The sequence below is a fragment of the Panthera leo genome, chromosome F2 (assembly GCF_018350215.1).
Source record: "Panthera leo isolate Ple1 chromosome F2, P.leo_Ple1_pat1.1, whole genome shotgun sequence".
Lineage (NCBI taxonomy): Eukaryota > Metazoa > Chordata > Mammalia > Carnivora > Felidae > Panthera > Panthera leo.
The window spans coordinates 6,634,819-6,661,345 of record NC_056695.1 but is presented as its reverse complement, the minus strand read 5'-3'; the positions used below and the strand labels follow the sequence as shown (position 1 = coordinate 6,661,345).

At 43.6% G+C, this 26,527-nt stretch overlaps 1 protein-coding gene across 3 annotated transcripts in view; it reads right to left on the bottom strand.

Moving 5' to 3' along the window:
* Positions 1 to 26,527, bottom strand: part of RGS20 (regulator of G protein signaling 20) — an 85,449-nt gene that overhangs the window by 6,737 nt on the left and 52,185 nt on the right. Inside the window, exons 1-3 of one of the 3 annotated variants that reach the window (XM_042924323.1) lie at positions 13,100 to 13,188; positions 12,677 to 12,825; positions 2,358 to 2,444 (exon numbers count right to left, since the gene is read on the bottom strand). In XM_042924323.1, coding sequence (XP_042780257.1) covers positions 2,358 to 2,444; positions 12,677 to 12,786 — 197 coding nt within the window. In that variant the 5' untranslated portion in view covers positions 12,787 to 12,825; positions 13,100 to 13,188. Of the gene's footprint in view, positions 1 to 2,357; positions 2,445 to 12,676; positions 12,826 to 12,953; positions 13,189 to 26,527 lie in introns of those variants that run through there. The other 2 variants (XM_042924322.1, XM_042924321.1) reach the window with 2 other exon arrangements.

Here is a 26,527-nt window from a genome sequence, read left to right as displayed (position 1 = left end):
TAAAAATAATAAAAATATTTAAAATCAGAGGGAGCATATACTTTCCGTAGTACTGAAGAACCTAAAAGCAAAGAAGGCACAGTTCATGTAGCAAAAGCCAAAACCCAACCGAAACAAGCAGAAATTAAGGAAATAATTAGGAGGTCTTACCAGGATTCAAGGAATATGCTGGAAGATTAAGCTTACCAATCATCATCAAAACAACTGACCCACTGTAACTGGATTCTAATTCCCCATTTAGAGACAGACCGAACCTGGGCCAAAATCCGGCGTAATGCTATTTTCAGGAAGCTTACTAAGTATTTAAAAAATTAAGAACAAATAGACAGGCAAAGACATATGAGGCAAATGCAAATAATAATGTCTAAGTAGAACGGGAAACACAAGGCATTAAGTTAGAAAGAGTCATTTCACGTTCTTGAATTTAATCGAGAGCAAGTAACGGCCAGCAAACATTGCGTGCTCCCAGGCTCACGACAGCAGCCACAGTAAACTAGTATTATCCCCATTCCACACACAAGGAAACCGAGGCAGAGTGTGGCTAAGTGCCCGAGTTCACACTGGCAGGATGGGTACAGCCAGGCCTAGATGTGGGCATTCTGGTTCCAGACAGAAGAGCCTTAAAGCTTTGGTACAGAATACAACATACTAGAATACGTAAGATAAAAGTCATTTTTTAAAGTTTGTTTGTTTTAGTAATCTCTACACCCAACGTGGGGCTTGAACTCACAACCTCCCAGATCAAGAGTCACATGCTTTTCCAACTGAGCCAGCCAGGCGCCCTCGAGATAAAGGCTATTTTTAAACAAACTCATCAATTTTGCCAGATTTTTAAAAAGTTTTTATTTATTTATTTATTTATTTTTTTATTTTTTTTAATTTTTTTTCAACGTTTTTTGTTTATTTTTGGGACAGAGAGAGACAGAGCATGAATGGGGGAGGGTCAGAGAGAGGGAGACACAGAATCGGAAACAGGCTCCAGGCTCAGAGCCATCAGCCCAGAGCCTGACGCGGGGCTCGAACTCTCGGACCGCGAGATCGTGACCTGGCTGAAGTCGGACGCTTGACCGACTGCGCCACCCAGGCGCCCCTATTTATTTTTTTAGTAATCTCAGCATCCAGTGTGGGGTTCAAACTCATGACCCTGAGGTCAAGAGCCTCACACGCCTCCAGCTGAGCATGCCAGGTGCCCCAAATTGTGGAATATTTTAATATGCTTCCCAGACTTTGAGAAATCTGGGTAAGGATAAAGAAGATAATGAAAAAAAAAAAAAAAACCCACACACTTAAGTAACCTTTTAGGCTACTTGTTTTGTTGTCCCTTCAAAAATAAGCAATATAATACAAGACCTATTTGAACACAACTTTTAGGGTATTTGTCTAGTATCTGTAATTATACAGGCATAATACCAAGAAAACGTATTAGAACAGGGAAGTGAAAGTAAGTCAGTACAGGAACAAGAAGAGGTAATTTGGGGTGCCTGGGTGGCTTGGTCACTTAAGCATCCAGCTCTTGATTTTGGCTCGGGTCATGACCGCGTGGTCATGAGTTTGAGCCCCAGGTCAGGCTCCACGCTGGCAGGGCAGAACCTGCTTGGGATTCTCTCTTTCCGTCTCTCTCTGCCCCCTCCTGCTTTCTCTCTCTCTCAAAATAAATAGATAAACTTAAAAAAGAGAGAATTTAAAAATCTGACATCATGGAAAGTAATTTTTGTGTTTTCTTCCTGACTTTTCTTCCCCAAAATACTTAAAACAGTAATACATTAGCTTAAGTATAAATTTATAGTTAAGAAAAAAACAGACCTTTAGAACTTTCCTGAAAACCAAACGTGTGTGTTTCACTATGGTCTTTTTACATTTTTTTTAAAATGTTTATTCATTTTTTTGAGAGACACACACACAAAGCACAAATGGGGGAGGGGCAGAGAGAGAGGGAGACACAGAGTCCGAAGCAGGCTCCAGGCTCTGAGCTGTCAGCACAGAGCCCGACGCGGGGCTCGAACCCACGAACAGCGAGATCATGACCTGAGCCGAAATCGGATGCTTAACTGACTGAGCCGCCCAGGCGCCCCTCACTATGGTCTTTTTAAAAGTCTGCTTTATGAAAATAGGATAACGTCATGTTTAGTCAAGAAGCATCGATTTATATTTGTGATTAGCAGGGATGAGATTAATAACGGAACTAATTTTTCTCCCCGTCACATAATGAATTCTGCAGAGAGAAAATGTGGTGCCACATTATGATTTGATGTTATTAAGTTGCAGTTAGAGGAACTGTGTGTTACAGTGCAAAAAAATCAAAATGATAAGGCTAGCATTCTGTCAATTTGGCAAGCTAAACAATAACGAGACTTTACCTTTCTTCACAGGTTGGAAGGTCTTCTCGTCTGAGTTCATGGGAGGCCCTCCTGGGTCTCTGTTCTTCTTGGTTTCTAACAGTAAGACTGCATGAAACAGGACATTTAAATGTCACTTGAGATCATTCTGTATCAAGGAATATGTTAAAAGTTTTATTTTTAAGTAATCTCTACACCCGTGGGGCTTGAACCCACAACTCCCAAGATTAAGAGTTGTATGCTCTATTGACTGAGCCAGACATATCAAAGAGTATATTTAAAAAAATTTTTTTAAATGTCTATTTATTTTTGAGAGAGAGAGAGAGAGACAGAGTGTGAACGGGGGAGGGGCAGAGAGAGAAGGAGACACAGAATGTGAAGCAGGCTCCAGGCTCCGAGCTGTCAGCACAGATCCCTACGTGGGGCTCGAACTCACGAACCGTGAGATCATGACCTGAGCTGAAGTTGGACCCTTAACTGACTGAGCCCCCCAGGCACCCTCTCAAAACATATATTATTAAATTTTTTTTAATGTTTATTATTTGTTTTTGAAGGAGGGAGGGAGAGAGAGAGAGCACAAGTGGGGTAGGGTCAGAGAGAGAGGGAGAGACAGAATCCGAAGCAGGCTCCAGGCTCTGAGCTGTCAGCACAGAGCCCGACGTGGGGCTTGAACCCACAGACTGTGAGATCATGACCTGAGCGGAAGTCGGACGCTCAACTGACTGAGCCACCCAGCCACCCCCATGAATATTTTAAAAAACTCCAGGTTACCAAGTAGAATTTCTTTCTTTTCTTGAAAAAGACTGACCCAGATTGGTTTCCTTAAGAAAACCAAAAGTATGATGCTAAAGTATTAGCAAAATCAATGATCATATTGTGGTCTACACTAATTGAGGGAGAGTTTATGTTTAGAATCGTTATTTTCATAAAAACATGTCCATTAGAAAGTAATAAAAAAGGTCAGGTTATCAGGATGTTTTGGGTTTTCATTTCATTTTTGCACCTTGAAAAAAAGTGTATGTTCTCCAGTCAAAATGGAGGTTTTAGATCTTCATAGGCACAAATACAAAAGTGTTGGAGAAAACCAGGAAAGCATACAATCAAAGTTTATTATCTTCCACGAGATTTTAAATTTCCTTATATCCTATGCATTATTTTTTGTAAATTTATTCCAGTTATTTTTGTTGTTACTGCAAATGCAATGTTCCATTCCACCTAATCTCCTAACTGGTTACTGTTTGTACATATCAACTGATATGTACTGTTTGTACATATCAACTTTCTTCTTTTTAAGTGTTTATTTATTTTGAGCGAGACAGCGTGTGCAAGAGAGAGCACACAAGTGGGAGAGAGGCAGAGAGAGAGAGAGAGAGAGGGAGAGAGAATTCCAAGCAGGCTCCGAGCTATTGGTATAGAGCCCAGCGTGTGGCTCAAACCCACGAACAGCGAGATCATGACCTGAGCCGAAGTCAACAGTCGGACGCTTCACTGACTGAGCCACCCAGGCACGCCAAGGCTCTTACTTTCTTAATAGCTTTATTGAACCACCGTTGACACATCATGAAGTTACTTGTTTAAAGTGCACAACTCAGTTGTTTGCAGCATAGTCAGAAGGTTGTGCAACCATCACTCCAGAAGGAAGCCCCCTGTAGCAACCCCTCCTCATCACCCCCCGCATCCCACGTCCCCCGGCCCCGGACATGTGCTAACCTACGTCCTGTCTCTGTAGATACACCTCTTTTGAATGATACAGCATGTTGTCTTTGGTGACTGCCTTCTTTTCACCTGGCATGTTTTTACGGTTCCTTCATGTTGTAACGGGTGTGAGCACTTCATGCCTTTTTGCAGCTTAACCACCTTCCGCTGTATGGTCATATGAGGTTTGCTATCCATCAGTCAGTTGATGAATATCTAGGTTATTTGCCCTTTTTGGCCATTATAAATAATGCCACTGCACACATTCTGTGGATGTTTGTTTTTCTCTCTTGGGTAGGTACTTAAGGATGGAAATGCTCTCATACGGTAACTCCATTTTTAACAATTTGAAGAGGTCGCAAACTCTTTTCCAAAGTAGCAGCACCATTTTACATTCCTACCGGCAATGTTGGAGGGACCCCGTTTCTCCACATCCTTGCCAACACTTGTTACTGTCTGTGCTTTTTATTCTCGCCAGTTCAGGGGGTATGAAGCGGTATCTCATTGTGGTTTTGCTTTGCATTTTGCTAAATGGCTAATGACATGGAGTATTTTTTCATGTATCTATTAGTTATTTGTACGTCTTCTTTGGAGACCTGTGTACTCAGATCTTGTGCCTGCCTTTAACTTGGTTTGTTTTTTAGGGGCGCCTGGGTGGCTCAGTCGGTTAAGGTCCGACTTCGGCTCAGGTCATGATCTCACGATTCGTGAGTTCGAGCCCCGCACCAGGCTCTGTGCTGGCAGCAGAGTCTGCTTCAGATCTTCTGTCCCCCTCCTCCCTCTCTGCCTCTCCCCTACTGTGTCTCTCTCTCTCTCTCTCAAAATAAATAAACTTAAAAATATAAATTGGTTTGTTTTTTTTTATTTTGGAATTGTTAAGAGTTCTTTACATTCTGAAGGCGATTCTTTTTTACACTAATTCTGTATCTTTCTACGATTTGAATTCTTTTGTGTTTGCATCAGCTGAGCAGTCATTCTCTTGGCATTTCCGAGCGTACTCTCGTATCTTCTGCAGATGGAGAGCCTTATCACTTCTCTTCCGGTTCTTAGGCCTCAGGTTGTTTTCTCTTGCCCAGCTGCATCAACTGGTACTTAAAATCCAACATTAAAACAGCAGGGGAGAACAGACATCTTCGCCTGGTTCTTGCTTTTGGGCAGGAATGCTTTTAGTTCCCTATTAATTTCAAAACGGGGGCGCTTGGCCGGCTCAGGGGCACGTGACTCTTGATCTCAGGGCTGTTGAGTTCAAGCCCCACGTTGGGGGTAGGGATGACTTAAAAATAAAATCTTTAAAACGTTTTTTCAAAATGGATTATTACCGTTATTTCAGTTTGCTTTATCTGACTATTGCCACTGTACTATCTTTTCTAGCCTCCTTATTAAATATCTTTCCTTTCCACTCTTTCTACCATTTTATAAAAGCAGTTCAGCCTATTTTCAGCACATCTGCTTTATGGATTTTCAGTAATGGCGTGTGTGTGTGCGCGCAGCTCTGTTTTTCTTTAATGCAAAGTCATCAGACGTGCGGGACGCTCCCGCCTTGTTGCTTCCACGATGCCAGTTTCAGTAAATAACAGTTTCTGAAAACAAAAACAAACTTAGGAGGCATCTGGAGGGTGTGCTGGCTGCGAGAGCATTAGTACCGCTTGACTTACGCTTCTTTTGTTACGCAGAAAACATCACTACACAATGGGTACGAAAAATCCAGGAGGAACAGAAAGGATGAATTTGACACAAGGTTTCTAAGAGGCCCGGAAGTTATATTGTGAATTGAATGACACAGTCTTCATTTAAGCTTTGACATTTTTTCCACGTCTCATTGTTTTTAGAAGTAGGAATATATATGTGTATATATATATATATATATATATATATATTTTTTTTTTTTTTTTTTTTTTTTTTTTTTTAACGTTTATTTATTTCTGAGACAGAGAGAGACAGAGCATGAGTCGGGGAGGGGCAGAGAGAGAGGGAGACTCAGAATCGGAAGCAGGCTCCAGGCTCCGAGCTGTCAGCACAGAGCCCGACACGGGGCTTGAACTCACGGACCGTGAGATCGTGGCCTGAGCCGAAGTCGGACGCTCAACCGATCCAGCCACCCAGGCGCCCCAAGAAGTAGGAATATTTCTTAATGAGATAACGTGTTCCTAAAAAAGTGAGAGGTATATTTTGCGTCAGTTTTTAAACCTGAGTTTCTTGTTAATTGTCACAGTAGAACAAGCCAAGAAAACGTTGCGGGCGGTTAAGATAGTTCCTCGCCATGTGGAAGAACTATTCAGTGAAACAAGTCCCATGGTTAGATACATTTTGGTAAATTTTTTAGTTCTGAAGAGGAAGAAATTCTTCAGTCTTCTAGAAGGGGAAAAAAAAGGTTTATGTTTTAGGGATCAAGCATCTGAATGACTCCTTTCATAAAACGAAATGCCGTAAGGCCATGAAGCAGAATTCTGAGAGAATAACAAGGGCTTACAAAACATACTGACATTTACTCTTCTTAAAAATCGACTCTACTATGTATTAGCAACAGGGATAAATCGCAAGAGCATGTTGGGGGGAAAAAAATCAAGGAGATTCAATATTGAGACAGTTGAAGTTTGCTGTGTACTTTCTTCCGTCCCATTTCACCCGTCTACTCCAGAGAGAACCAGCATCCTGAATCTGTTCTCACTCCATTCATAGCTATGCTACTCTATGTATATAAATATATATAAATACAAAAACATATTTCAAATTTTGCAAAGGTATTATTATACGATATGCACTGCTTTACAATCTGTCTTCTATTTTTAATTTTCCCTCCAGCACATGAATTTAAATGCCATGTGGTATTGCACTGTAACTACACTGCAAAATATTTACCCATTTTCCTGTTCATGAACCTCATAGACATTTTCAGTTTTTGTCAAACAGATTCATGCTTCCACGAATCGTCTCATACGTGTCTCCTTTTGCATGTGTGCAAGAGTTTTTTTTTAGGGTAGAGTGTTACATTTAGAAGGCGATGTATTTAGAGGTGCCTGGATGGCTCAGTCGGTTGACTGTCCGACTTTGGCTCAGGTCATGATCTCATGGTTTGTGGGTTCGAGCCCCGCGTCGGGCTCTGTGTTGACAGCTCAGAGCCTGGAGCCTGCTTCAGATTCTCTGTCTCTCCCTTTCTCTCTGCCCCTCCCCTGCTTACTCTCTCTCAAAAGTAAATAAACATAAAAAAAAAATTAGAAGGCTGTGTGTTTAACTTTCATATATCTGATCCTTGTTTGTAGGAGCACAAGTGGATTATGTTTCTTGTTTTATTTCATTTGCTTATTTTCCTTATGGTCATTATGTTCTTATTTGTCTCCTGAAGTTCTTTCTTTATGTGCTCTAGGTTTAATTTCTTTCTTTGTTAAATCTATTGTAATTATTTTCTCCCAGGATGTTCTATCTGTTCATTTTATTTCTGATGTATTTTGTTAAACACATTTTAAAAACTGTTTTATCCAAATATAATTCATACACCATACAACCCCCAATTTCAGTGGTACCAGTCAGTGGTTTTAGTTTATTAATACAATTGTGCAGCCATCACCATGGTTTTAGAACAGTTCATCATCACTGTTAAATGAAGCTCTGTAGACATCAGCACTAACTCCCATCTCCCCTAGTCCTCGGCAACTGCTAATCTACTTTCTGTCTCTATTCTGGACATTTCACATAAATGGAATCATACAGTAAGTGGTCTTTTGTTTCTGGCTCCTTTCACCTAGAATCATCTTTTCAAGGTTTAGCCGTGTTTTAGCAGTTTTAATACTTTATGCCTTTGACGGTCAAATCCCATTCCACTGTATGGATATACACCACGCTTTGTTTATCCATTCGTTAGTTGACGGACATTTAGATTGCTTCCGGTTTGGGGCTAGTATTAATCACACTGCTATACATATTCGTGTACAAGTCTTTGTGGGAAATAGATTTTTATTTCTCTTGTTAGGCACATTTTAACCTTTTAATGTGGCCAACTTAATGGATCTTTTAAAAAAGTAATTCTTCCCAGTGCCCAGATCACAAAGATATTATCCTATATTTTACTCTCGGCCTCTCACCTTTAGGCCTGTAACCATCTGGATGAGTTGATCTTGTTTTTTTTTTGTTTTTTTTTTTGGGTAGGGAGAGACTGATTTTGTACGTGATGCAATATAGGAATATGAGTCTATTTTTGTGGATTTGGATACCAGGTAGGGTGACCAACTTTCCTGGTTTGCCTGGACACGTGGGTTTTCTGGGACGTAGGGCTTTTCACTGCTAAAACCGAGACATCTCAGGCAACTGGGTTAAGCTGGTCACCCTAATACCAAGTATCTTGGGGTTTGCTGAATAGTTTATTCTCTCTTTCGTCAAAACCACTTTTGTCCTATGTTTGTAGTTTTCTGTATTTCTTTTGTTGTCTTCCATTGGTGTGGAAACTACATGTTGTACTTCTGACTAATGAAGAATACCATTAATTTGGGAAGAAAATGTAACTTTGGTCTAAGTTACTTGGTTTGTCTACCATGCACATGAGATTATTTGTTTATGACTCTGGATTTATACTTTTTAATGTTTGTTCATTTATTTTGGGGGAGAGAGAGTGCGAGCAGGGCAGGGACGGAGAAAAGAGAAAGAGAGAGAATCCCAAGCAGGCTCTGCACCGTCGGTGCAGAACCCAGTGTGGGGCTCGAACTCACGAACCGCAAGATCATGACTTGAACTGAAATCAAGAGTCAGACACTTAGCCGACTGAGCCACCCAGGTGCCCCTGTATTGACACTTTTTAACACACAATTAAAGATGACATTTTATAGCTATATTTGATCAGTCTTGTGTCCATGATTGTTACTTGTTTCCCATGACTACCCTCTGGGTTCACTTTTTCTTCCTGACGTATATCCTTCCTTATTTCTTTTAGGGAAGGTCTGAAGGTAGTTGGCTCTCTAGGCCTTTGTATGTCTGAAAATGTCGTATGTTATCCACACTCTTGAATCATAGTTTGACTGACTTTTTCATTACTTTTCTTCCATTCTTTGAAGACACTGCTCTCTTGTATTATTTTAGTCAACGTTATAATTAACATACAGTGTTGTATCAGTTTCAGGTGCACAACCGAACAATTCAACACTGTTTCTCATTGCTCTGTTGTCTGTTAAACACACACACAATATGTGCTACGGAAGTGTTGGCTAGGGCGATGATGCCTATGTACGGCTTTATGATTTATTTGCCGTGGCCGGTGCCAGTAGAAGCCTACTCTGGGACCTGTGGCCACCCGCTGTGTCTACTCCATCAGTCCCAACATTGTTCAGGCCATGGTCTCAGCCTTCCGTGTCCCTCTAAAGCAGCAGAGAAGGGAGGGGTGACGGGGTAAATGGGAGTCTCACCCACACCAGGATATCCCTGCACGTCTCTCGCACAATCAGCTTTAATTAGCTCACTGAAACTGATTAGCAGAGTGAAGGCTGGAAGGTGGGGCCTAAACGTAGTCCCTTCACCATTGGCGGGTATCCTCCCTGGATACCCACGTGTGGAGGGTGTGCCACACGTGCTTCTCCTCCGGTTTCCAGCCGAGTCCTTTAGACGCCCCTCGGGGCTGAAGCCTTGGCTTGACCAAGCCAGACCGCTCGGCTCCTGCCAGCCCCATCTCCCCCCATATTCCCACCTGCTGTATAGACCAACCACCCACCACCATGGTTCCATCAGTCCTTGGAGTGTCGTGTTGCCGGCTCCCATCTACCAGATCGGAACTTCCTGGAAGTTAACGCCGGCCCAAATCAAGCAAGAGATCAAACTCTCCTGGACGTTTAATTTCAGCCTCCACTGGCTTTACCCCAATTATAACGGTCCTGTCACTGTTCTCGATCAGTTACACTGTCACCTGGTCGTCTTCTCCACTGGGGAGCGAGGTCTTGGCTCAACATAAATTTACAATAACTTAATTTCCAATAATTTTAATTGCCTAAAGTCAGGCACACATTTGGTGGGCAATAAGCACTTTTCATAGTCACGATTTCAGAAATGCCACCTAAAGTTCCTCGATTTCTAGGTGTAAATTATATACACTTCTCCAGAACTTTAACAGGGACTCAAATGGTCAAGGATATTTTATATTCAAGTTGTGTCTCTCTCTTTTTAAGCAAACGCTGTGTATCTTCCTGTACCAGTAAGTTAGCTTGTGTTTTTACGTTTTTCTCTCTGTTAAGCATAGATTTTGACATTTCTCTTTATTAAAAATTGAAATTGATAAAAGAGAAGCAGAAGATAAAAATCCATGCTCTCTCTACTTAACCTTTTAGACCCACCGTGACTTCGAACACTTCTACCAAGCCTTTATTACCAAGTAGAGTGCCTGAGTTCATTCCTTTCTAACCATCTAGTTACTGTTTTTGCCCCCAAAGTAATATTTTATCACCAACCGCCTTAGATTATTCTTTAGTTGGTTAACACACTAAACTGATTTCAGGGATTTGAATAGAAAGTCCCTTAAAAGCTAGGATACGTGGCCCCTTTGTGTGTGTGTGTGTGTATGCATATGTGTGCATGTGTGTATGTATGTGTATATGTGCGTATGTGTGTGTGGCTCTGTGTGTGGATGTGTCTGTCTCTGTGTATGTGCGTGTATGTTTATATGCATGTATGTGTGTACATGTCTGTGTGTGCACGCATGTATGCGTGTACATGTATGCATATGTGTATGTATGTGCATGTCTCTGTATGTGTGTACATGTATGTGTATATGTATGTGCATGTGTATGTGTATATGTGTGTCTCTGTGTATATATGTGTATGTGTCTGCATGTATACATGTATGTGCATACATGTGTGCATATATGTGCATGTGTTTATGTGTCTCTGGGTATGTGTGAGTGTGCATGTGTCTCTGTGTACGTGTATATATGTGTGTCTGTGTGTCTCTGCGTATATATGTGTGTATACGTCTGTGTATGTATGTATGTGCATATGTGTATGTGTATATGTGTCTGTATGTGTATCTCTGTGTGTATGTGTATGCATATGTGTGTGTGTCTCTATACATGAGTGTGTGTATGTGTGTGTATGTGTCTCTGTCCGTATATATATGTGTATGTGTGTGTATATGTATATATGTGTCTCTGTGTGTGTGCATATGTCTCTGTGTATGTGTATATATGTATGTGTATGTGTCTGTATGTGTGTATATGAGTGTATGTGTGTCTATGTGTCTGTGTGTATGTGTATATATATGTGTGTCTGTGTCTATGTGTGTGTATGTGTGTGCATATGTGTCTATGTCTGTCTGTATATATATGTATGTATCTCTGTGCGTATGTATGTATATGCATGTGTGTCCCTGTGTGTATGTATGTGTCCCTGTGTGTATATGTGTGTGTATGTGTATATATGTGCGTGTCTCTGTGTGTATATGTGTGTGTGTCTCTGTGTGTGTGTGTCTGTGTCCCTGTGTGTCTGTGTCTCTGTGTGTATGTATGTGCATCTGTGTGTGTGTATGTGTCCCTGTGTGTATATATGTGTGTGTCTCTGTGTGTATATGTGTCTGTGTCTCTGTGTGCATGTGTTTGTGTCCCTGTGTGTCTGTGTGTATGTATATGTGTGTGTGTGTGCACATGTGTCTATGTGTATGTGTGTGTGTGTCTATATGTATGTATCTCTGTGTGTATGTATGTGTCTCTGTGTGTATGTGTCTATATGTGTATAGGGGTGTGTACGTGTATGTGCATGTGTGAATGTGTTTATGTATCTCGGTGTGTATGTGTGTGTATATGTGAGTATGTGTATGTGTCCCTGTGTGTATGTATGTACCTGTATATGTGTGCATATGTGTGTGTCTGTGTATGTATGTGTCCCTGTGTGTATATATGTGCATGTCTGTGTGTATATGTGTCTGTGTCTTTGTGTGTGTATGTGTATATATGTGTGTGTCTGTGTGTGTATATGTGTGTGTATGTGTCTCTCTGTGTGTGTGTCTGTGTCCCTGTGTGTATATATGTGTGTGTCTCTGTGTGTATATGTGTGTGTCTGTGTCCCTGTGTGTCTGTGTGTGTGTGTCTGTGTCTCTGTGTGTGCGTCTGTGCGTGTGTATGTGTCCCTGTGTGTATATATGTGTGTGTCTGTGTCCCTGGGTATATATGTGTGTGTATGTGTATATATGTGTGTGTCTCTGTGTGTGTGTGTCTGTGTCTCTGTGTATGCGTCTGTGTGTGCGTCTGTGTCGTGTGTATATGTGTGTGTGTATGTGTATATATGTGTGTGTCTCTGTGTGTATGTGTGTGTGTCTGTGTCTCTCTGTGTGTCTGTCTGTGTCTCTGTGTGTGCGTATGTGCGTCTGTGTGTGTGTATGTGTCCCAGTGTGTATATATGTGTCTGTGTCTCTGTGTGTGTGTGTGTCTGTGTCTCTGTGTGTGTGTGTCTGTGTCTCTGTGTGTGTATGTCTGTGTCCCTGTGTGTCTGTGTGTGTGTGTCTGTGTCTCTGTGTGTGCGTCTGTGCGTGTGTGTCTGTCGTCCTTCGGAGATCCCGTATCAGTGGCCGGCACGGCACGCAGTGGTGTTTGCACAGCTCGTCTAGAGGGAATCGCAAGCTGGCACTACTCAGGGGCGCCCCCTCCCGGTCGGCGTAGTGACGACAGGGGCCCAGGGCTTACCAGGAACAGCTACAGCAGCAGCACCAGCAGAAGCAGCAGGCGTTGGAGCCGCGGCTCCCCGCTCCGTGCTGGCCCGGCGCGGGGCCGGTGGTCTCCTGGGCCGCGGGCATCTGCCGTTTCCGCACCTCCGTCCGCTCGGATCCCACGGGCTGCAACAGCGCAAGGAGAAGGGGAGGGGGCGGTTACCGCCACACAAGGCCAGGGAGTCCGCTGTGTGGACCGCTGAGAAGATGCACTGTGTCTCTGCCCGCGTCATCTCCGCTAATTCTGGCCAAACCTGCTGCTTTTAATCCGTGAGTATCGCCAGCATTCACGCATGTCTAGCACCTGCCAAGCTCTGTGAAGAGACTGATGAGTGGAGGGTCCCCGCCCTAACGGCCCCGGGTCAGTGGGGGGCGTCAGACGAACACGCACATCACCTACGTGACCACGTGGCGGCGGGGTCTACGAGGAGGAGCATTTCTCAGCCTGGGCGGTCCCTCCGGGCTGAACCACAGGGGCGCAGCCACCGCCGACAGCTGAGCTCCGGATGCCCACGAGGCCAGAACACGGACGCGGGAGGAAGCCAGGGTGAGATGTCCCGCATGCTACCCAGGCAGGAGGAGGAATTGTCCCAAGAGGGAGGCCACAAGTCCTGAGACCCCACTGACAGTCAAGTCTTAACTCGCTGCGAAACCTTGAAGAAGCTACCCCCCCCTTGGGTATGCGCAAAGCCCTGGGCCTCTGCCTGCTAGTGAGTGTTGCACAACTATTCCCAGGAAGCAAGGGAGGGCTGTGGCCTGTGGCCTGTGGCCCGCTCTGACCTATCCTGGCATCTGCAGGGACGGTCTCCTTGGCGCACCTCAGTGGAGATCAGGCCACTGTAGGCGAGGTCTATGCCCCTCAACCTCTCCTCTTCCCGAGGACCACAAGAATGGTTGAAGGAGACGCGCAAAACAAGCGGCGGAAGAATGAGAAATTGCTGAGTGCGCTTTTGCGTTTGATACTATCATTCAATTGTTGGTGAAGTAAGAAGCAAAAAAAATACCAAAGCTACATTCAAGAACCTTAAATAGGGGGCGCCTGGGTGGCTCAGTCGGTTAAGCGGCCGACTTCGGCTCAGGTCATGATCTCGCGGTCTGTGGGTTCGAGCCCCGCGTCGGGGTCTGTGCTGACTGCTCAGAGCCTGGAGCCCGTTTCAGATTCTATGTCTCCCTCTTCCTCTGACCCTCCCCTGTTCATGCTCTCTCTCTCTCTCTCTCTCTCTCTGTCTCAAAAATAAATAAATGTTAAAAAAAAATTAAAAAAAAAAAAAGAACCTTAAATAGGCCTTTGGGATTAAATTCTGCATGTGTTACTCTACTCCAACACTAGATTTATCTCTTCCTACTGTGACCTATTCTTATATTCTGTTGAACTTTGTTTTAATTATCATAGTTTCAGTGTATGTTTTTACACTGGGGAGGTGAAGTTCTCTTCATGAATTACAAAAAAAATTGTTTCTGGCTATTCAGGTCTTTTTTCATCCAGTTGAATTTTGGAATCAGTTTTTCAGAGTCCAGAAATACCATGTTGGGATTTTAATCAGGACCACACTGAACTTATAGATTTATGGGAAATGACATCTGCGGTAAAGTAGGCTTCATGCCCAGTGCAGAGCCCAACTTGGGGGGCTTGAACTCACAACCCTGAAATCGAGACCTGAGCTGAGATCAAGAGTTGGTCGGTCCACCGACTGAGCCACCCAGGCGCCGTGGTAATTGTTATTTTCTAAGAGATACTGATGCAACTTGCCTCATTAAAAAAAAAAAAAAAAAAAAATTCCCAATAGCTTCCCAGAAGAAGAAAGGATTATGACATGGTAATGTCAGTAGGTTTCAAGGGACTATGTTTCCAACATCTGCCAACACTGGGTCTCCCCAATCAGTACCTGAAATATTTGTTCATTTAGAGCCCGTCTTCTGTATATTTTAAAGGCTTTCCTCCAATAAGTCGTGCATATTTTTGACAGGTTTATTTTGAGTATGTTATAGATTAGTTTTTGCTGCTGTTGTAAACAGAAAGCTTCTAAATAGTTATTTTGGTGCATAGGAAGGCTAAGTGTTCTATACCTGCCTTCCTGCTGAATTCTCTTATGAATTCTAGTATTCTTATGAATTCTTTCTACTGATTCTCTTGGGTTTCCTAGTTGGATGATTATACTGTCTATAAATAGTCACACTTGCCTGTTTACTTTCTGTACCTTTCCAAGTACAAGCATCTTTCCTCTCCTTGGTCTTATTTCACTGGCCAGGAGTTTCCATAAATATTGAAAGTAGCAGTATTATTAGGTAACTTTGTCTTCTTTAATTTTTAAAAATGTTTTATTATTTATTTTTGAGAGAGAGAGCGAGAGAGCGAGAGACAGAGCATGAGCTGGGGAGACACAGAGTCCGAAGCAGCCTCCAGGCTCTGAGCTGTCAGCAAGAGCCCGATGCGGGGCTCGAACCCAGGAACCGTGAGATCATGACCTGAGCCAAAGTCGGACGCTTAACCGACTGAGCCATCCAGGCGCCCCACCTTTGTCTTCTTTAATGACAGCCCTTTGCCCACATGTGTCATGTGTGCTGGGGGTTTCGGGGAGAAGATAACTTCAAGGATTGAAGCAAACTTCCTTCTATCATTTACATAGTACAACATAAGTTGTGCCTGCCTATCTTATTAGTTAACATGTTTCATTTGTTTGTACATGCCTCATTTGTTAAATCTAGGGAAGACTTTTAACGATTTAGTGAGCAAACGCCGAGAGAACATCATCTGGTCACTCGTGGCTAAATACAGTCTTTAGAAATCAAAGGCAAATGTCATCGAAGTCTGTTACACGTTTTTGAAAACAGCTTTATTGAGGTGTAACAGACATACAGCCTGCACATGTTTAAGGGATAGAATTGTAAGTTTTGGCATGTACATGCCTGTGAAACCGCCACCACAGCCCAGACCACATTATCAACTGCAACCTTCCTCACACCCCGTGGGCGTCCCTCCCTCTGGCCCCTCTCTCCTGCTCCTGACCATCACTCACCTTTCTCCCACCATATGCCAATTTGCATTTTCAAACAATTGTATACAAATGGAATATTTTTCGTCCGGCTTCTTTCAATCAGCATAACTATTCTGCGATGGGTTATGTGTATCAATGATTCCTTCTGTAAAAATTTCTGAGCAGTATTCCATTGTCTAGAGGTACACAATTTGCTTATCGATGTACCTACTGCTGGACTTTTGTCATATATATATATATATATGACATTGTCTTCTTTTAAAAAAATTTTTAATGTTTATTATTTTGTTTTTGAGAGAGAGACAGAGTGTGAGCGGGGGTGGGGCAGAGAGAGGGAGACACAGATCAGAGGCTCTGAGCTGTTAGCACAGAGCCTGACATGGGGCTTGAACTCACGAGCTGTGAGATCATGACCTGAGCCGAAGTTGGACGTTACCCGATGGAGCCACCCAGGTGCCCCAAGACATTGTCTTCTTTTTTTTCTTTAAATTTTCTTTTAACGTTTATTTATTTTTGAGACAGAGAGAGACAGAGCATGAATGGGGGAGGGTCAGAGAGAGAGGGAGACACAGAATCTGAAACAGGCTCCAGGCTCTGAGCTGTCAGCACAGAGCCCGACGCGGGGCTCGAACTCACGGACCGTGAGATCGTAACCTGAGCCGAAGTCAGACGCTTAACCGACCGAGCCACCCAGGCGCCCCGACATTGTCTTCTTTTGAACATGGAAGTCTTTCATCAGACAAGATGAGATGTGTATGTTTCTGAGATGATATTCAAATTTACAGCATGGGGTTCAGTTGGAACATGTTTCTAGTTTATTCTTCCACATTGAATAATACTTGATGATTATGTTCTTTTAGTATTTCTATTGGACTAGTCATGGTTGTTAACCATTTTCCTAACTTATAATTCCTTTCTTTTCTCAGTGTTCCACATTTCAATTCATCTTTGTGGCTTCAACTTGGTCTCATAATCTATTTAACTTTTCCTCCATTTAACGTTAGAATCTTTTGTATGGTTTCTTGGAAACCTTACATGTGGTTCGGTAATTTTGACATCTTGAATCACTTAAAGCTTTGGATAAACAAGAAATATATGCTATTCCTATAAAATCTACAAATGACCTATGTCCTCTTAGCTCCAAAATTTCTAGATGAATAGCTGATGATGAATGATGGTTCAATAATTTTGACATCTTGAATCACTTAAAGCTTTGGATAAACAAGAAATATATGCTATTCCTATAAAATCTACAAATGCCCTATCCCCTCTTAGCTCCAGAATTTCTAGATGAATGGTTGATGATGAATGATGAAATCCTAGGTGAATGGTTTTCACTCGATTACTAGACGCTGGCGTGTCGGGTGGAGGGAGCAGTTAACCTTGACGATTTATGCCCTGCTGAGCCGTGGTGGAAGAGGAGAGTGTGAGAAAAAGCAAACAATGCTAATAAAATCTGAATGTTAAGGATCAGCAACATGTCGATAATTGTTGAAGTTGTGTCATTAACACGTGGACTGTGTTATACCTTCCTCTCTACATTTCAGTAGGCGTGAGAATTTTCTTTAATAATGTATTCTTCAAATTTAAAATGTTGAGTTCTATCGCAGTTACAAACCTATTGAGAATATGAATCTATTAAGAATATGAATTTCCATGTGCTCGCTTTGGCAGCACATATACTAAGAATATGAATTTCCTCCTCTGAATAGTTGATGAAGTAAATTAAATTAAAGAATTTCTTAATTTTGAATCACCCTTCCCTTACTAAGTAAACTCTTCTTGGGTCTAAAAGATGGTTACTCTTATATTATACTGCTGAAATGGATTAGGTTAATATTTTATAAGGGATTTAAAAAAATCTATCTATCTATCTATCTATCTATCTATCTATCTATCTATCTTTATTAGGAAATTATTTTCATCCTGACAATTTGCAGTTTGCCTGTAAAATTACTGGAATCTTGTAAGAGTGGCTGGTAGATTATGTTTGCAATTTCTTCTCTGACTTCTGTTCTTCTTCAGCTTCTTTCTTTGAGCATCAAACACATGAATTAAATGGATTCGACCTATTTACAAGATTTTCAAAATAAACCATGGGTATGAATTAGCTCAGCCAGTCTTTTATATGATGACATATGGTCTGATCGGCCAAACTAGCTTCATGGATCTTTTTTCCTTTGCCTTCATCGTATCTGTGGCAGGACTCTGTACACATCTCGTTTCCATTTGTTCTTCCCAACTAACATGGAATCAGCGCTTCTTCATCATGGCTACTGTCTTCTTCTTTTGGTATAGACTGCTGGGCATCACTTTTGGTCTGGGCATCACTTCAGTGTCTGTTTGGGAGACTCAAGCATAGCACAGGCATAATGCCCCAGTAGCTGGCTGCCTTTGCCTGAGGAGTTCTATGAGTGCAAGACCAATGTCAGTGACCTCAGATGCTTTATTCTATCATTTATGGCATTTCCTCAGCCTGAGGAAATGGGAATAACACGGGTTGGCAATTTATTAAATATTTAGATCTTAACCAAAGGATAATCCTACTCAAACATGGCTTTTCCAAATTCCCAGGAACCTGGCATTTAAGAGAATTCCTTCAAAGTTCAAGTAAAAGCCAAGGCAAACTCTTAATGTTGACCACAGTCTTTCAGTAATTTGGGATAAAAAGACGTATCTTAGAAAAAAATTTTAACCTACCCATAATTAGCTCAGGAAGGTTATTTCTTATTTTCTGGTAAACTTAAGCCTGGTGGTTGGATTCCATTAATAGCTGCTTATTTCCATTATAGTTTCCAACCTCTGAGAACAGCCATTTCTTGAACTGCATGTTGGGAATATGATGACACATCAAGTATTATATGAAAACAATCTTATCTCTAAGGCCTAAGACCCGAGCTCCTGTTAGAATCATGGACAACGGTTGGGGTGCCTGGGTGGCTCAGTCGGTTGAGCATCCGACTTTGGCTCAGGTCATGATCTCACTGCTTGTGGGTTCGAGCCCCACGTTGGGCTCTGTGCTGACAGCTCAGAGCCTGGCCTGTTTCGGATTCTGGGTCTCCCTCTCTCTGCCCCTCCCCTGCTCATACCCTATCTCTCTCTCTCTCTCTCAAAAATAAACAAACATAAAAAAAAAAAAAAAAGAATCATGGGCAAGGATACAGATTCATAGACAAGATCCCAGTGAAGGAGAACCAAGCACCTTAAGGGACATAAATTCAAAACCATCCTGAGCAATTCGTAGAAAATGATCCTACCATCAGGGGACAGTTCAGGCCCTTAAAGAGTTAAACCAATATACAAGGAAACTTGAGAGGACTAAGTCCCATGAAGGCAACCCCAATCCCAAATCCATCTATACAGCCTCTGAGTTCCTTTTTCTATCACAAACCTTGGCTCTTGAAGTATGTTCCCTCTGGGCAAGTACCCCTCTGTAGATCACACGTGAAAATTAATAAAGGGAAACCTCACTAAAATCGAGTCAGGGGACCAGAAGGGGGAGCTCTCACCCCTCATGGCTCAGTGTCAATTACAGCAAGCAATGACAGACCCCGACAGAAGACTCCTTAACAGGAAAGAATCATCAATTACAGGCCACAACAGGAAAAGATACACATTGCATCTCCTACAAGAAACTGACAACCCCAGCAACTCAGCCAATGGGAAACCATCATCACCATGAACTCTTGCTTTTCTCAAATGTGTAGATTTTCAAAACAACCCCTCCCCCAACTTCCTCCTCCTCCATAAAATAACATTATTCTCCTTTGTTGGACTAGCCTATGGTTTTTTGCCGTGGCTTGCCGGTCCTGCATTGCAATTTTCTGCTATTCTCGAATAAACCTGTTTTTTGCTGGTAAAAGAACTTTTACTTTTATCACGGTAAATGTCCTTAATTTCTGCTTTCATTTCTACTATTCTTTATTTATCTACTTGCTTGAAAACTATTTTGTCAGTTTTCTCCTCACCTCTGGCACTAAATTCGTAGTTCGTTTATTTTCAGTCATTGCTGTTTTCTAATTAATGCATTTTGGGCTACACATTTTTATCCAATTACTGTTTTGATCATAGCCATGAGTTTTGATGTGTGGCACTACTGTTGAATTCTAAAGAGCTCAAATCTAATTTCAGCTCAGATTATTTTTATCCAAGGTTTTTAGAAGTTTATGTAAAAAAATTTTTTTAAATGTTTATTTTTGAGAGAGAGACAGAGTACAAGTGGGGGAGGGGCAGAGAGAGAGGGAGACACAGAATCCAAAGCAGGTTCTAGGCTCTGAGTCATCAGCACAGAGCCCGATGCGGGGCTCGAACTCACAAACTGTCAGATCACGACCTGAGCCGAAGTCAGACTCGTAACCGACTGAGCCACCCAGATCCCCCTTAAAAATAAACTTCTGAGGGGCGCCTGGGTGGCTCAGTCGGTTACGCGTCTGACATTGGCTCAGGTCATGATCTCGTGGTGAGTTCGAGACCTGCATCGAGCCCTGTGTTGGGCTCTGTGCTGACAGCTCAGGGTTTGGAGCCTGCTTGGGATTCTGTCTCCCTCTTTCTCTGCCCCTCCCCTGCTCACACTGTGTCCTACTGTCTCTCTCTCAAAAATAAACATTAAAAAAATTTTACAAGTTTATTTTTAGTTTCTTGACTAGCCTGTCACTAGCGTCTGTATATTTTTTGCACTGATTAGAAAATGTAGCCTGACTTTATGACTTCTGAGTATATTGAGATTTTGGGGTAATCTTCTTCGAAGTTTAAAAAGAGGTAGCTTTACTTACCTACGGTTTTGCATTTTTCAGAATATCATATAAACGAGATGATACAGTGTGTAGCCACCTCTAGAATTTTCCATTCGTTTTCCGGGATCATAATGTCAATGGATGCAAGAACCATCCATTGGGCACTTGCGCCACAGCGGGAATGGGGCGGACACAGCACAGGACACTCGTCCTCGCGACTAACAACTCCATCATTCCCGCGACGCTTTTGTTATCCTATGTTGCAGAAGTAACCGATTTGAGTTTTGCCTTTTCTCTGCCTTCACACTGGAGACGCTACTAATGAAGTCAAAACGGGGTGGGAGGAGAAGGCAGAGAACTATTTCTGGTATTTTATCGCTTTAGGAATTCCAAGTACACCAACCCTACTAGGTCATAGGTTTGGACTACAAACAAGCATGAGACCCCTTTTGCACTAGCCACACCGGCACACTCACCAATTGTGCCTTCTTTCCTGTCATGCCCTATACCTGCCTTCCCCGATATTTTTTTCGAGCCTGTTCAAGCAACTGGAACAAAGCTCCCTTCCTCAGGAGCCACTTTTGGTCATTTAACTTCCACTGCTCGCTGAGCTCCCACGGACGGTGGCGCTGAGATGCATGAAAAGAACGGTGGTGATATTCCAGGAATATTCTCCGTGCTGCAGCCTTAAGAGAGACTCTCGTTTCCTTGTTCTCTGCAGTAACATTTCTGAGTACTTAGCAGAATTTGCTCCTGATTTTTACCCTTCTTTTGGTCTTCCTGCCTTTTAAGTTTCCCCAGTCTGGAAAAGCTTTTTTCTAACATTATTTTGCCCTGGATGCAGGATGGGTTTTCACAGATACCACCTTTCCTCGTAGAGTCTACACCTCGATCCTGACACACGGGGCAAGCACACCCAGGGCGCGCTCGATATGTGGCGCAGGGCTGAGTGTCAGCCTCCCGCAGGTTCTGCAAATGTGTGTTCTTCAGGTCGGGTGCTCACCGTAGGGTGGGGGCAGTGGAGGGAGCTAGGACCCAGGAACCTCTCAGACGGTGCCTAACTTCTGAAGAACTAGAAGGATTCAAGTGAACGGGCTGGGGAAAGGGAACTGGTAAAAGTCCTTACACGCGTTGGAGGGAGGTGCAACTCTGGTGTGATGGGCTCCCGGCTTCTGGGACCTGAAAGGGGCTATTTCTGAAGGTGTTTGGCTTTGAGTGGGGTTAAACCCCATGGGATGTCTCTTTCATTCAAGGATCTGTACCATGGGGGCGTCTGGGGGGCGCCTGGGTGGCTCAGACTCTTGACTTCACCTCAGGTCATGATCTCACGATTTGTGAATTTCAAGCCCCGCCTCGGGCTAACAGCGTGGAGCCTGCTTGGGACTCTGTCTCCCTCTCTCTCTGCTTCTCCCCTGCTCATGCTCTGTCTCTCCCTCAAGGTACATAAATAAACTTAAATAAACCCCAAAGAATCTACCCCATGAAGTTCAAAAAACAGACCAACTGAAATCAGCAGGGTCCATTTTACTACTCAGCTCTCCCTGGGGTTAGCTTAGCTGCTTAGTCTGAAAACAGCAACAGGTGAACGCGGCTTTCTCTGAGTCACACGGTCCAAGCGGTAACACCGGATCACCTGATGCTAAGTAAGTCACGACCAGGCCCACTGCCCGTCGAAGGCTTCCACCCGTTATTACTAGCTACTGGGAAAGAAGCTGAACCCAGGTCAACAGTGATGTTTCTGTTTTCTTTAGCTGGATCCTGAGATAAACCAATTTCAAGTCTGAGGGAATGGCGGCACATTGCCCTGTGGTACAGTCATCACCAGAAAGAAGTCCAACTCATTCTAGCTCATGCAAGATTAATGAAGAGCTGGAAGCTACTTGCCCTGACTTCAACATGGTCAAATGGACCAAAACTCCAACCAGAGCTGTGTCTTCTATTTTATATGACCCAGAGAGCTAACAGTTTTTAGTAGCTCATGGGTTTTGGTGGGAGATCTGAACTCTTCCTCTGTGTAAAACTATGAGCTTTCAAAAATTTGTCTTGGTTTTATTGTCTGAATGATTTGGGGGCTATTTTAAGACTAAACCGGCTCATTGTTCTAGAAGGGGAAGTCAACTGAAAGCGTACTAATAACAATAGACATTTTAGAACTACAATTACTTCCAGATGGATGCTTACACATGTCCTCACCTCTTAAAAAAAGTACTTAAGTATGTTACCATCTGTTTTGCAGTGACTTTGAATGGAAATCTTTACTCTTCTGTTTAAATAGCTGCGGCCAAGTTTAAGACTACAATAGTCATGTCTTTCGCTTCTTTTCTGTTGTTACTAAATGAACATATTGTGTAACTCAACTTCTATGATGGCTTTTGGGAAATATTAGAAGTAGTAAGAGTATGATCTGAAGGAAATTAATCAATTATGCACGTTTTAAGTTGTTCTTTCTTAATGCCAACCAACAGTTGAAGAACATCCTGCGAGTACTGATTGAAATCTTCATCCTGGGCTTTCCTTATCCCAGGAGACCATGGGAATTTCTCAAGGAGATTGTAGATGGGTGCATTTCCCATGATAACTTAGCCCAGAGGCACCTCTCAAAGTACTGAATGTGAATTGAAATGCTTGTGGGGCTGCTTTGGGGAATCTTCAAATCATTAAAGAATGTGTCAGTCAGTCATTAATGGTGCGCATGAGAACTTCTGCCAGCTTTTTAGTGTTTCTCAGCAAGGAAGAGGCCCTCTAACAAGAATTTATGAACAATCACTGCAAATTACGGGGAAAAAAAAAGGACAACATATTTGCAACATGGAAAAATTAATGCCTACATTCGAACTTACTTCAACGGACAAACCTACCCATGGTCTCGCTCTTCCCGTCTCGATAGCAACGCTGTTGTCTCTCCAGTTGTCTACGAAAGCTTGAAGCCACCCTCCACCGCTCCCACTCACAACTCCTGGCAAAGCCAAATGAAGTCTGTCCCCAGGATGCCTTTCACCTCCACCCCCCACTACTTCTCCGTGTGCCTTAGGTAACGTCTCCAGCCTTGGATTACGAAGGAAGTCTCTGCCCTCCATTCTGGCCTTGGCTCACTAGAAAAAGGGCAAAATTCTGGAAGGAGCTATGAGAGAGTCGTCATTGCCCTTCCTCCTTCTATGGTCTTTCTTTTTTTACTCCTTCTGAGACACCATTTTAGGTGGTACTTGGTAGGGAAGGAGTTGACTTTGCGATGAGTGTGCTTTTGCTTGGGAGATACATTTTCATTTTGGATAGCTGGGAAGGTGAGGCTGGGGGAGCAGCGAAGCAGAGGTTATCGGGGGCACCTGGCTGGCTGTCAGAAGAGTGTGTGAACTCTGGATCTCAGGGTCGTGAGTTTGAGCTCCATGTTGGGCATAGAGATTACTTAAAAAAAAGAAAAGAATAGGTTTTATTTTTTTCTCTTTTTTTAAAATGTTTATTTATTTTTGAGAGAGAGAGAGTGCAAAGGAGGAGGAGCAGAGAGAGAGGGAGGCACAGAATCTGAAGAAGGCACCAGGTTCTGAGCTGTCAGCGCAGAGCCCGATGCGGGGCTCGAACCTATGAACCACGAGATCATGACCTGAGCTGAAGTTGGACGCTGAACCGACTGAGCCACCCAGGCGCCCCAAGAACAGGTTTAAGGGAAGCAGCATGGACAGTGCTAGGTCATCAGGGTTAGAAACCTGACAAATACCAAGGGCAGAAACTGGGCAGGACTGTGGTCTGCTTCTCGTAGTTTCTTGTCTGTTATGTCGCAGGGACCTAACTGCTGTGGAAGGTGGCTGGCTGGACAGCTGGTATAGTCAAGATACAGTTAATATGAATTCTGGGGCTATGTTAGCTAGCATTCCAGATTAGTCAAATTTGACACACTTTTCTAAACTGGTATTTCTTTTCCTGTAACAATTGTTGGGTGTCTCATCTGTTCACTATACCCAAACATTTTAAAAAGGAACCTACATCAAAACATCAAAATAGTGTTTTTTTCCATGATGGTGGAATAGGAGTGCCTAGCATATAGGAGGCACTAGAAATAATAGATGCAAAATATATGGACATACCTATATGAACATACATACATGCACGTGCACACACACACATGCACAATATTGATAGCACAACGGCTCCATAAATTAACCTGCCCATTTTCATTTAGAGGAAATTAATTCCCAATGTATGAACAGATTCCACCTGATCCCTCTGCCAAAAATATAAAAATCAGGGGCTCTTCGGTGGCTCAGTCAGTTAAAGCAACCGACCGTGGCTCAGGTCATGATCTCATGATTCGTGAGTTCAAGCCCCGCATTGGGCTCTCTGCTCTGAGAACAGAACCCGCTGCCCCTTCCCCTTCCCCCCCCCCCCCAAATAAAAATAAAAACATTTAAAAACCATAAAAATCAGTCATTTCTGGGGGTGCCTGGGTGGATCACTTGGTTAAGCCTCCGACTCTTGTTTCGGCTCCGGTCATGATCTCACGGCTTGTGAGTTCAAGCCCCGAGTCGGGCTCTGTGCTGACAGCGTGGAGTCTGCTCGGGATTCTCTTTCTCCCTCTCTCTCTCTGCCCCTTCCGCTACTTGCTCTCTCGCTCTCACTCAAAATAAATAAACTTTGAAAAACCAGTCATTTTTGTTTTGACATTTAAAAGTTTAGCTTTTTCTTCATTTTCACAGCAAGGTCCCTAATGTAATAGTGTAACGATACCATTGCAGACACAGCCCGGAACAGCTGAAATAAGGAAGAAATACCAAGTGATGGCGGTCATGGGCGGTCACAGGCAGTCACATTGCCGACAGGAGTGCAAACTGGCCCGACCACTTTGGAACACTCCCAGAATCCACGAAAGCTGACCGCATGCGCCCCCTCCGTCCCAGCCGCTGCAGTGCTTAGTACACATTCCCCGGAAAGGGTGCACCAAAAGCATGCGTTACTAGGCTACTCTTGGATGCACTATACACAGTAGCCTCAAACTACTCAAATGTCCATCAATGGCGGGATGGCTAGATTGCGGTGTGTGCATCCAATGGAGTATTATTCAGCAATGAGCATGGTCGATCTACAATCACGTCGACACACCCAAGAATCTCACCAACAGGGGCGCCTGGGTGGCTCAGTCGGTTGAGTGTCCGACTTCGGCTCAGGTCATGATCTCACGGTCCGTGAGTTCGAGCCCCGCGTCGGGCTCTGTGCTGACGGCTCTGAGCCTGGAGCCTGCTTCGGATTCTGTGTCTCCCTCTCTCTCTCCCCGTCCCCTGCTCACGCTCTGTCTCTCTCTGTCTCAAAAATAAATAAAAACATTAAAGAAATAAAAAAAAAAAAAAAAGAATCTCACCAACAACGTGGAGTACGAGGAGCCAGATGGAAAAAGACGGTGCCCTGCGTGGTGCTATTGCGAGAAAATATGAACCCTGGCGAAACCGTCCTGTGCGGTCAGGGGTCAGAGCAGGGCTCCGCCTTGGTGAGGACGTTTCTGGGAACTTGCGGTGCGCTGTCGCCACAATCTGGATGCCGGTTACAGGGGTGTGTGCAGGGGGTACATGCCTCAAACCACAGGCGTGCTTTTCTCTCTGTCTGGCATGGTTTTAAAGAAAGCGAGCACGAAAACAGGAAAGTCGAGAAGACACGGGAACGGAAGGAGGGTGGAACAGAGGTTTATAATTATCCTGGGTGTCTGCCACCTGCCAGGGCGTCCTGACTTCCAGCGCCCAGGAGGCTCCAAGCAGGGGAGCGCTCTCGGGAAATCTTCCCAGCGCTAAGAGCGTGCACATGGGCCTGCAGGTGCTGGCTCGCCTCCGCTCGCCTCCGCTCTCCTCCACACGTGTTCCTCTGCGATCTACTCTTGCTGCCAGGGGTCTGCCCCATGCTTTCAATGTTTTTGACCCTGATGTCGAAGAAGCAGAGAGCGTTATGGAGGAGGCGTGTTTTAAAACGTGTAAGAGTGCCTGAGATGCTGTCCATTTCACAGGGCAGCCCTGCAAAGTTCTTGGCAGAAATCTGGAGTCCAATGAGCGCGATCGCGGCCTTGCACGCGACTTTTGTGTGTGCCGCAGCATCCTGGGGCATTGTCAACAAGACATTGTGAGA